Raw genomic sequence first — 12,433 nt, forward strand, 5'->3', positions numbered from 1 at the left:
GCCTGAATTGGGGAAAAGTAATAAAGGGGCAAAAAAAAAAAGGAAAAAAAAAAAGGAAAAAAAAAGAGCGTATGGACCCACAAAAAGCAAATAAGGAAAAAATTTGGGTCAAGAATAAAATGATTTGCTTTTAGGTGTTGGTTGTCTAAGAGTTATGATGAGAGGAATAAGAGGAAAATGGAAAAATGGGGGGACAAATTAAAAAATTACTATTGTATTTAGTGGAACAAGAACTAGATAATATGGAGAGCCAGGGATTGGAGCACTGCTAGTGAGTTAAAAAGGTGAAGTAAAAACCCCCCAAAATGCCACAAACATAGGTTTGAGTCCCAGATAAGATAATTTGTTTGTTATTGAGGTTTGAATGAAAGGAGATGTAAAGGAGAAAGGAAGAAACTAATATAGAGGGAGAAAAGAAAGAGAGAGAGAGAAAAAAAGAGGGAACCACTAAAAGAAGAAAAAAGAAAGGAGAGAGAGAGAGTTAAGGGTTTTGGAGTGCAACCCTCATAGAGAGAAAGGAAGAGAAGAGAAAAGATAATGGGAGATGTAACACTTATGGGTAGTGTAGTTCAAGGAGAGGAGAGAGTAAGACCGGCAGAGAGTTAATCGGCCAAATTGGAGGAGGAAAAAAAAGTATCAAGAATGAAGATAAGAGAAACAAATGAACAAATATAATAAAATGGGATAGGTTATAAAGTCTGCAGATTATTCTTGATTTTGAGAGGTTATCTTCTTGCTTTTTCTTTTCTCTCCCTCTTCCTGGTCGGTGACTCTGTACCCCGGGTTCTGCCCCTTTGGCACGCTCAGGTAGAGGTTTGCAGTTGATAAGTCTCTATGGCAATGTCATGTATTATGCTTTAGTCTTGTTGGCAGTCGAAGCTCATTAGCATTTATAGGCTCTGACAGTGAGAGAGTTCGTGTTCCTGGAGCCTCTCTCCTAGTCTTTCCTTCCTCAATTAGTAGTCTGATAATCCAGCTATGGGGTTGCTGCTGCCTCTGCCTGGATAGTAAGAGGCTCAAAGAGCTGGCAACTCCCCACTCTATTTCCACTCAGCACAGGGCTCTGGGTAAGGCTCAGTCAGTCAGAGCTGCTAGCATAATCAGGCGGGCTTTCTGCCCACTCAAAGACCTCTGGCTCTGCCACTCTGTCCGGTAACACAAGCAGGCGCCCACTTCCGGGGCGCTTGGAGGAAACTCTCACTCACTGTCTGTGACCAGGATATCCGGCCAGCAGTCTCACGCTCTGAGTGAAACCCCCAACCGCAGGGAAAAGTTGCAGCGTTGGAATTGAGTCTCGCTCCGTCCCCGTGCGTGGCTTTTGCAAGGCGCTGGGGCGGCTCGAGATTCCGCTTTGGCCCATACAAAGGCCCCTGACTCTGCCCCTCTGTGCGATAACACGGGCGCGCACTGCTAAGGCACTCGGAGGAATCGCTCACTCCTTATCTGCGCGCGCAAACCAGGATATGAGGCCGGCCTCGTTTCCCTCTGAGTGAAACACCCTCCAGCACGGAAAATCTCCACCGTTGGAATTAGTTCTCACTCCCTCCGGTGCGTGGCTTTCCCAGGGCGCTGGGGCTGCCCAGAGACTCTGCCTTCGGCCCACAGAAAGGCCTCTGACCCTGCCTCTTAATGGGGCAACACGGGCACCCACTCTAGGGGCCTAGGAAGAAATTCTTGCCCACTAACTGCGCACTGACCAGGAGACCGGGTAAAATGGCCGCTCCGCTTGTCTTTCTTTGTTTGGGTTTGGCGCGAGTGTTAGCTTGTATTGCCCGGGTTGCCACAGGATCAGATTTTCCTCGGCTTGGATCTCCGTGCCACAGCCTGGTTCGGCCGTTTGTGCCACGGCGGCCTGGATCTATTCACCCCCTTTGCCCGCCTCAGTTTCTATATTCACAGTTACCAGAGAAAGCCGCCCTGTTTAGGTTAGTGAGGAAGGCGGAGCATTTCTTACTCCCTATTTCCTTCGGGGTTTGGTTATATATTTAGCCAATTTTTCACTCAATCATACCTTTGGGTGTATTGCGAAGCATCTGGAAGCTCCAAGTATAGGTTTTTCTGTTTCTGGTTGAACATCTTGTTGAGTTTTGGGGGAGATTTATCGGTATCGCTTCCTATCCCGCCATTACTCTGACGTCATCTGTGTTGATGGTTTTAATTTGGTTTTATGGTGATTCGTTTTGGTTGAATCAAAAATGACAGTATCACTAGAATTTTATCTTCGTGAGAGATTGTACCTTTGGAAACTTTGAGGATTTTTAATTTTTTGCTGTTTGAGTATCTATTTAGCTGGACCTGGACCGGCATGTGACTGGTGTTGAGTTTTTATCAGTCCACAGTATTGTGCCACCTTCCCGAAAAATGTCAGAAGCTTTTCCAGGTCTTTTTGTTTGGCCTTTAATTTGAGACCAGTCATCAGAATAAGCACTGGATTTTCTGGATGACTTCACATTCTGGGCATGTTTAATCTCTCATAAGGGAAATTAAAAACCTGACTTTGATATCAAGCCTCATTTTACTGCAGATAGAAAACAGGCGAGACAGAGTGCCTGTAGCATCACCCAGCCACCTCATTTAGAACAGTAAATATAATTCCTGTGCACAGCAATGACAGGCCTGTGTCAGGTATGTGTGGGTGGCCTCTGGGGCATAAAGAGAGCAATGCTTTGTTTTAGAGGAGGCAAAGCATCATAATGCCCCAGGGTTTAGGCTCTGGAATCAGATGGATGTGCTTTACTGAATCTCCCTAAATGAAATTCTTAAGCTCTACAAACTCCAGTTTTCTCATCTGTAAACAGAGATTATAATAACTACCACATGGGTGATAGTCACTGGTAAATGAAGCAACTTTTATAAAGTTAATTAACATCATAATAATAATTATTAACATGCAATTGACAGGGGATGGAAAGAAGGATAAACGGGAAGGAAAAGAGAGCCATGTGTTCATGGTGCAACTCTATAAATCTCCAGTCCTCCAGGATCCTATTTAATTAATCTACAGTGTAACTGATCTATTCTCCTGATACTGTCTCATCTAACAGTTCTTTTAACATTAATTGCACTACAGTATCAGAACTTTCCTTATGTGGCAATTTATATTTGGGTTCATTTTTCTTTTTAACAGTGCTCTTCAAGCCCCACTGTCCTCAAACACGTTCTTTAATCTGTTATTTTGCTCAAGAGAAGAGGAACATTGCTTCAATTTTTGGTCAATTTCTAGAGCTGTACGATATCTAAGGATGTGTAGTCAATTCGCAAGCACATGCGATGTGTGTGTGTGTGTGTGTGTGTGTGTGTGTGTGTGTGTTGAAATCGTCATCTGGTGTTGGTGGCCTCCTAATAAAATCTCCATGGGGACAAGGGGAGTTGATAGGGACTGCTTTTGCCTCTAGACAGGGCAGGTGCGTTGAGAGACTCTGGCCTGGCCATTTAAAGTTCAGCGCAGTGTGTTGGGGATGAAACTCAAGAAAGAGGGGGAATCTGGGTGCTGTGGCAATAGCTAGGAGCACCGGGGTCTCCTTGGGCTCCAGCATATTAACCCTTTGCAGTAAGAACTTCGAGAGAGAAAGCTGGAAAGGAAGGCGCAGGAAATCTTAGCCTGCGCGGGAACAGGGAGGGGGTGAGTGCGTAAACAGGGCGGGGCAGGGGTAGCCCCAGAGATGGGCGTCCCCCTGAGTAATTGGGCTGGAGCTCGTGTCGTTTGGCTGGAGACAGGACCGCGAACTCGGAGGAGGAGGAGGAGAGGCGCCTCCCGCCCCCAGAGCTGCGCGCCACCAACCCGCCGGCTATTATCGCTTTTCCACTCCCCGCAGCTTGGGTCCGGGCTGGGCCTGGCTGGGCTGGGCTGGGCCAGGCTCGGCTTCCCCACTTTTCCTGCCTCCCTCCTCCCTGTCCCGGCGGCCCGGCCAATGAGCGCCGAGAGGAGGGAGCGGGAAGCGGCGCGGCCCTCCCACGGCACCCTGATCGCTGCGCTAACCCCGAGTTTGTGCCCCGGGATTTGGCGTCCGATCGCGTCCTTCGGCCTCGCCGCGAGGTCCCAGCGCGCGAGGCAGCCGCTCGGCCCGTGGGGCGGCCACCTACGAGCACTCAGAGGAGGGTGGCGCGGGCCGTGGCCGGGGCAGCCGCCTCCCGAAGATGCGGGATGGCAGCCGAGCCGCCCTCCAACCTCTCCTACCGCACCACAGGCTCCACCTGCCTGCACCCGCTCAGCCAGCTGCTGGGCATTCCGCTGGACCAGGTGAGTGCGGCGCGGGGCGCGCGACCCCTCCCCGAGCTAGGCGGGCGTGGAGCCCACCGGGTAAATATTACCCCCCTCGGTCCCCGCCTCCATAGCAGATTTTACAGCTATGAACTAGACAGGTGGGCTCTTTTTGAGTTTGTTTTTGAACTCTAAAAGTAAAAAAGTTGATATACTCTGCACGACGGGTTCAAAAGAACTTTTTTAATTGAAGTTTTGGGTTACTTCCATCCCCTGTCAATTGCATGTTCTGAGCGATGACTCAATTGTTTCTCCCATCAGTGGAGTTCAGTCATTATATTTAACGTAGATGACCCTACTTAAACAATACAGGTAGGTTAGGTCTCAACTGGGACCTGGCTCAGTTTCTCTTTCCCAAGACCTGGGGGCAGCCCTTCCCCTATCCAGTCCCTGTCCAAGTGCCAACCCCTCCACCCAGCCTGCTCTCTAACCTCCAAGGGAAATAAAGCCTCCTGCAAAAAAAAAAAAAAAAAAAAAAAAAAAAAAAAAAAAAAAGCACACCTGATTTAGAGGCTGTAGCCAAAAGCTTTTGAATGAGACCTGGATTTTAGACTTAAGCAGTGAGACTTGTCAAGTCAGATGACAATTATTTTGTACCAGGTGTGATGTCCAGTGGAAAGGGAGGAGGGAGGGACACAGGACACTGGTTTTCCGAGGACCTTAGTTTATTGTGTTTACACTTACTACTGAGAGTTCAAGCTCCTGAGTAGGACAGGTTAGTGGCAGAAGAGAGGTGCTGTTGAGGTTATAAAAGTTGGAAATGGCGATCAAGAAGAGTAATTCCTGGTAAGAAATCTTGGGGGTTGAGGCTGCCTTATTCATTTTCTTGTCTGCTTTAGGCGCTGCAGGCTAGTTCCACCCTGCTTTTAATATTGGCTCAAATATGTGTTGATTTAAATGCCCGGGCAGGGCTGCTGGAGGAGGGCCCACGGCACTTCTGACTGTTGTGTTTGAGTCTGATTTTTTGCCCTGGTTTCTCCCTCTTCCTTTCCCTGGTGATCTTTTCTTTCCGTCAAACAAGAGCACACCTGCTGCCCTTCTTACTGACATTCTTTCAACAACGAGGAAGTGAGCCCTGGCCGGTTGCCTTACTCAGGTACTATTTATTGAGCCACCCTTCTATCTGGTTCCCCTTTGAGGACCTGATTCGGAACCCTGTCTGATCTCACCATTGCTTTCTGACCAGTTGCAAGATCCTGTGAGTTAACCTGGGAGAGGTATCACATCCTAACTCTTGCTTTGTTAATTACTCTTTCTTCCTACTGTAGTGAGGATGGGAGAGACCCAGAGAACTGGGCAAGGGCAGAAATAACAGCAGTCTTTAGCCCTGAAATGAATATAACTCATAGTTGAATTTCCTTAAGGGGAGTTTGTTTTGTACTTACCTTCCCCCCCAATCAGAATTTATTTTAATTGCATTTTCTGTCTTAATTTCTGCACAGCTAGAGAGAGGACTCCAGTGAGGCCTTGTGCATGGAAAGAGACTGTTAGTAGAACCTGGCAGGTTATGACTGGGAGGTGCTAGTATGATGTTATTAAGTGCTTTTTAACTGTGTTCATCCCCCACTCCACACTTTCTGGGTTTTTTCAAAGGAACACTGTTTCTTATTTATAAAAAAAAAAAATAAAAGAGCCTTGCGATGTTTAAAGATTTCTGGAATGAACTGAAGAAAGAATGTGGGTGATGGGCAAGGAAGGAGCACCTGTGATCTCACTTGTGCTCTCTTCGATCTTAGGACAGTGCCTCTGCCCTCCAGCAGGGGCAAAGCTGAAGGACTTGGAAGAGGCATTTAGGGCAGTGCTCCAGCTAGCTTATTTTAGACCTCAGGAAAAATCCCATGCTGTTAAATAATATGATTTGAGGCTATATGGTGGCTTCTTTGTTTGCAAGCTTGTGTGTTTTTCTCCCTCATGCTTTCAAGGTCTTTTTTAGTTCCTAGATGTCAGGCTGGCCTGGATGTAATTCCTGCTCTGCCAGCCAACTTCTGTGTGACCCTGGCTGGTGCTCTACCCTCTCAGAGCCTCAGCATCCTCATATGTAAAGTGGCAGATGGCAGTAAGACCTACATTTTGAGCTGAGAAATTTTATACAGATATAAAATACCCTACATCAGGAAGGTCCTTGTATCAGGCAGGGTCCTGGCAGGAAACAAAATTCATCTCAATGGGTTACAATGAAGAAACTCTAATGAACTACTTACAGGGGTGTGGGCAGCAAGAAGAGAATGGACAAATGATTTCCAGGTACCAAGACCTGGGAGCTGAAGGAGAAAAGGAGGAAGTCCTGTTGTCACTGCCCAGTGGGAGGTACACCCAGCCCCTCCCTTCCAGCCCCCCAACCCCCAATCCACAGCCCTTCCATTTCTTGTTAGTGTCCTCCAGTGGTCAGATCCCACCAAAAGGTGGCTGATTTGGGTTGTCTGGGTCTTCAGGGGCTCCTTCTGGGGCGCAGAATGGAGCAGAGGAACAGAGGGTCAAATCTGGAGGGTGGGTCAGGAGCACAGTTCTTGATAAATGTCCGCTCTTGTATTAAAGAGTGGATTTTTATTGGCTTGCGATATGCTAAAATGATTAAACATAGACTCAAGTTATCCATGCTGTTCTTCATATGCCACTTAAAGACACTGGATTTTCTTTCAATGGATGTCTTAACATTTCACATGTACGTCCATAATTTCTGAATTCATTGCATTTCTGAGGACTTATTTGGCATCTAGATGTCCCTGTGTCAACTAGCTTATTATTTGCAAAAATTGAAATATCTGTTGAGCCTTCTACTATATGAGTGAAAACTCATAGTATTACTTTTAGTCTGACTCTTCCATTTACTTGTTCTGTTCACTCCTGGGGAAGCCTGTGTACTGTTACCATACTGAGGAAAATATCTGTGGTTTTAGTTTCCAGGGATTTTTATTATGGTGACATTCTCTTAAAGATGTTAAATGTAAAAGTCATCTTATTTAATTAGAAACAAATAGGGCACAGCAATTCAGATAGAGCATAGGAAATGGGTGATGACTTAGGGGCCTCCACAGGTACCTCACATGTGAGTTTGCTGAGAGTTGCATTTCTCAATGATGAGTCCCCATCTGTCCAGCAAATGCAGAGCTCTGGCAATTATGTAGGATTATTCAGGTGTAAAGCTTCTCTTACCCAAGATAAGTTAGGCAAGAACTTTGCTTTCCCATTTAGGGGGAGCAAGGAACAGAGGACGACTGTTTTGTGTTATTTCTTGTTTAAATCATCTGCTCATGTCCTGTCCACTCGCTTTGGTTGCAGACTGTGATATGATCTGACTTTAGCTAAAGCCTTCTAAGATTGCGAGATGGACTCAGCTCCCAGGATGGATGTGATGTTGACCTTATTAATGTGTGTGGAGCATGGTCATGTCCTAGGATCTGTGAAGGCTGAGAACTTTCCTGATTTTAAGGAATTTCCTCTTTGTTGGAGGGGGGAGAACTCTGGGTAACAAGGCTATTTTTACTGACTGGCACCCCCAAATTTTGTGTTTGCATAAAGTATCAATTCAGTTTATCAAATCAAACCTCTCCCCCACTTCCTTCTTCCCTCCTTCCCTCACTTCCTTCCATCCATCAGCAGAAAAAGTGGCAAGGGAAAAATAGCCCAGGACATAAGAATCCAGGAAATGACATTGAGATTAAAGCAGCAAAGATTTAAGACTATTAATGTAAGCTTGTGTTATAGGTTAAAAGGCTGGGAGAATGGAGCTCTGAAAAACTGGCACTCAGGGCTGATGGTGATACCAGCAGCTGGTTGGTTATTTCATTTGTGAGGTGGAGGTGGGGGCTGTGACCCCAGGTTTCTTTACCTGCCTGGAACTTTTAATCACCCGGTTGGTCCACTTGCCCATTTTTGGAAAGCCCAACCTTCAATTCTTATCTAATTCTTGCCCTTCCTTAAAAGCTCAGCTCACATTCTATAGTCATTATTAAATCAATTAAATGTTTATTTACACTATTAGTGCCAGGTACCTGGACAGGCTGTTGAGTCCAAGGATGAAAAAGGTCAAGATCTTCCCTGTCTGGAAGATCTTATCCACCAGCAGAGACAAAGGACTGATATAAATCCACTACCAGTACGAAACATTCACAGACCTGTGTAGGCGCTACACAGTTTTGTAGATGGAGCCCTAGGGAGCAGAGAAGGGAAAGACGGGACATGTAGGATGCCTATTTGACATTTAGTAAGTGTCACCTTATATTATTAGTTGTATTGCTGGGTTTATATGCTGAATTTTAAATTATTATTATTTTTTGTGACAGAGACAGAGAGAGGGACAGATAGGGACAGACAGGAAGAGAGAGATGAGAAGCATCAATTCTTCATTGCAGCATCTTACTTGTTCATGTTTATTGATTGCTTTCTCATATGTGCCTTGACCGTGGGGCTATAGCAGACCGAGTGACCCCTTGCTCAAGCCAGTGACCTTGGGCTCAAGCTGGTGAGCTTTGCTCAAACCAGATGAGTTCGTGCTCAAGCTGGTGACCTCAGGGTTTCGAACTTGGGTCCTCTGTATCTCAGTCTGATGCTCTATCCACTGCACCACTGCCTGGTCAGGCTGAATTTTAAACTAATTTAAAGTCTCTTTGAAGTGGAGGTTTTATTTCTTCTTGAATTTCAAGGCAATAGCAGGTGCTCAATAAATGTTTTTCATCAGTAACACCATATGCCAGTGTTACTGATAGCCATTGTCAAACTTCATTATATAAAGCCTTGTTTTTAAAATAGACAGTAGGTTGTTCTTTGTGGGAGCTAGGGTCTTGCACCTAACTTTCCCCTTCCCCAAATGACACTGCCTCTAGGCTGTACCCTTGGGTTTCTGACGTCAGCAATCCACTCCTCATCCAGGGGTTTCTGGTCCACCCTAACTCAGGACGCATATGGTAGACCGCAGAACGTCACTCTAGCAGAGAATCACTTTATTTTCCTCTTTTGGCCTCAGTGGTTCCTGCAAAGTCAGATTTCCTCTTCCCTCTTCCACTTTATTGTCTGATAACAAAATTGATTAGCCTATAGGAGGAAAAAAAATTCAGTCAAACCACAACTAATAGGTATTAAGTTTCCACTGTGTTCCAGGAATTCCTGGAGCTGTGCTAGGTTGTGATGATTCAAATATGAATAAAATAGGGCCCATCCTCAGAAAACTCATTGTTGGGTTAGGGACACATACGTTAACCAGTGTCGCTCATGTGTGGTACCTGGACCAGCAGGATCACTCTAGAAACTTGTTAGGAATGTGCATGCTTTGCCTGGTGCCCCAATCTGCTGCTCTGGGGACAAGCCCAGCCACAAGTGATTGAATGAGCCCTCCAGTGAGTGCTGATGTGCCTGAATGTTTGAGAGCATTGCTGTAGACAGATGACTGGGATACAGATGAATCATGGACAAATGGAAGAGATGAGGCATGGCCATCAGAGAGCATCTCTCAGGTGAGGAGGAGCAGCACTTGGGTCTTGAAGGAGGAAGAAGCATTGGCCAGGCAAAGTGGTGATAGACAACAGCATGTGCAGAGGTATAGAGTGAAATTGTGTGTTTTATTTAAGGAGCTGACAGTCCACTGAAGTGGATGGTTGGTTGCGGTTGTGTGGGCTACAGGGCTCTAGGTTGAAGTAAGCAGGAATCCCATCAGCAGGAAGCTGAAACACTCTGGTGAGGCGTTACACTTTATCCTCCAGACTAGGGGTCAGCAAACATTTTGTAAAGGGCTAGGCAGTAAATACTTTTGGCTTTGCAGGCCATAAAGTCTTATTCACAACTACTCAACTCTGCCTTTATAGCATGAGAGCAGCCATAGATAAGATGTAAATAATTGGGCATGGCTGTATTCTCATGAAACTGTTTATGGACACTGAAATTTTTTTTCTTTTTTTTTTATAGAGAGAGTCAGAGGGAGGGATAGATAGGGACAGACAGACAGGAACGGAGAGAGATAAGAAGCATCAATCATTAGTTTTTTGTTGCAACACCTTAGTTGTTCGTTGATTGCTTTCTCATGTGCCTTGACTATGGGGCTACAGCAGACCGAGTAACCCCTTGCTCAAGCCAGAGACCTTGGATCCAAGCTGGTGAGCTTTGCTCAAACCAGATGAGCCCATGCTCAAGCTGGCGACCTTGGGGTCTTGAACCTGGGTCCTCCACATCCCAGTCCGACGCTCTATCCACTGCGCCACTGCCTGGTCAGGCAGACACAGAAATTTCTTATAATTTTCATGTATCATGGAATTTTCCTCATTTTTTTATTTTAACCCTTTAAAAATGTAAAACATTTTTAGCATGCAAGTCACACAAAGGCAATAGGCTAGATTTGGCCCATGGGCCAGAATTTGTAGACCCCTGCTATAGGCTAATTTTTGAAAAAAAACTTTGGTGCATGGACTATCATTTATCAGAATCTATTGCTATGTGTGTTTCTGGGATCTGCTCCAGACCTAATGACTCTGAATAACAGGATAGAGGGGCTCCTTGGGTGAGTCTTATGCCAACTGAAGTTTAGAGCCATCGCTGCCACCAAAGAGAAGGAGTTGAAGGGTTTAGGCTGTGCAAGAATTTCCACTTTGTGATGGAGGTGCAGGCAGTCATGGCTGAAGGATGCAGGGATGAAGAGGAGCAGGGGTTTTGAGGATCAAGTTAGGATTTTGAGTAATCATGATTTTAGAGAGGGAGGGAGGGAGGGAGAAAGAGAGAGAGAGAAAGAGAAACATTGATTTGTGTTCCACTTATTTATGCATTCATTGGTTGATTCTTTTTTTTTTTAAGATTTATTCATTTTAGAGAAGGGAGGGAGGGAGAGAGAGAGAGAGAGAGAGAGAGAGAGAGAAGGGGGGAGCAGGAAGCATCACCTCCCATATGTGCCTTGACCAGGCAAGCCCAGGGCTCTGAACCGGCAACCTCAGTGTTCCAGGTTGATGCTTTATCCACTGCACCACCACAAGTCAAGTTTCATTGGTTGATTCTTGTATGTGCCCTGACCAAGGATTGAACTCACAATCTTGGCATATTGAGAGGACTCTCTAGCCAACTGAGCTACCTGGTCAGGGCGATTTAGAGTAATCTTTATGGGTGAGTGGTGAAAGAACTGACCCAAGGCAGTTTATGGGTGTCTGGGTGTAACAGACCCCCTGACAATCACATTTTTTAGAGGCACAGATTTGTGTCAATATGTGAATTTTCTTGTTCAGCAGCTTCTTTTAGGAGAAGTAAAATAGATACTTGGATATCTCCAGAGAAGGTTGTTGGAATGTTAAGAACTGAGGGTGTTGAAGGGTGGTGACAAGTAGTTGGAGGTGATGAAAGTGAAAAGAGAAATCTCCTGAGCTGGAGGGACTTTGGGGAGCAGGAGTAGAGGAAGTGAGAGAGCTGGGGCCCAGGATGTTGCAGTTGAGGATTTTCAGTGAAGCTTTTCTGGGTGACGGTGAAAGTCAGGGTGTGGATATGGGAGTTGGGGTACAAGTCAGTTTGTTTGACTGATTGTCCTCTTAACCTGTGACATTTCTCAGTTGAATTTGGGATGTGAGGTGGAGAGAAGACAGTCAGGACCCAGGCTCTCCAGGATGGTGGAGGCTTATAGATCCTGACGGAGTGGAGGACCAGGGAGAGGAGACGGCCTGCTCTGCTGTTAAATGGCAGCCTGCCATTTAACCTAAGGAGCCTGGGTGGAGTCTGGAGGGAGGAGAGGTTTTGTTTAAGGATGGTGGAAGAAAAGCGGTCCAGAGGAGCAAGGAGGCATCTGGAAAAGCAGTGCCTTTCTTCTCTCTACTTACCCCACTTGCTCCCCCCCCCCATTTTAGTGGTAAAATGAGAAAGAAAACGCCTGGAGTCAGACAGTTCTCCAGCTGGCTAACGGTGAAAGAGACTGATGGAGATGGACAGAGGGAGGGCGGCAGTGGGAAGATGAGTCCTCACGGAGGAGGAGGAGGAGGAGGTCAGGAGCAGCACAGGGCTGCAAGTGGAAGTTTGCTTGCTGTGTGGGAGGGTCCAGAATGAGTGGGAGGATTCTAGGCTGGTAGGGATGCCCCCGTGGGGTTCCAGAAATCTGATAAGGCTAGTCACTGACTGAGCATTTTGTTCTTTTTTCAAGCCACACTCAAGTGTGGTGGAAATTTCCTTGTGGTTCTGAAGATACTGCTGTTGGGAGGTGGGGTGGCTTTCAGA

General features: G+C 46.2%; 1 protein-coding gene across 1 annotated transcript in view; it reads left to right on the plus strand.

The window, feature by feature from the left end:
• Positions 1 to 3,738: 3,738 nt before the first annotated feature.
• The window catches only part of MBOAT1 (membrane bound O-acyltransferase domain containing 1), a 132,770-nt gene continuing 124,075 nt past the window's right edge, over positions 3,739 to 12,433 (plus strand). Inside the window, 2 exon segments of the mRNA XM_066268298.1 lie at positions 3,739 to 4,080; positions 4,083 to 4,240. Of these exon segments, the coding sequence (XP_066124395.1) occupies positions 3,912 to 4,080; positions 4,083 to 4,240 (327 nt within the window). The 5' untranslated portion in view covers positions 3,739 to 3,911.

Source organism: Saccopteryx bilineata, chromosome 3, assembly GCF_036850765.1.
Source record: "Saccopteryx bilineata isolate mSacBil1 chromosome 3, mSacBil1_pri_phased_curated, whole genome shotgun sequence".
Taxonomy (NCBI): Eukaryota; Metazoa; Chordata; class Mammalia; order Chiroptera; family Emballonuridae; genus Saccopteryx; species Saccopteryx bilineata.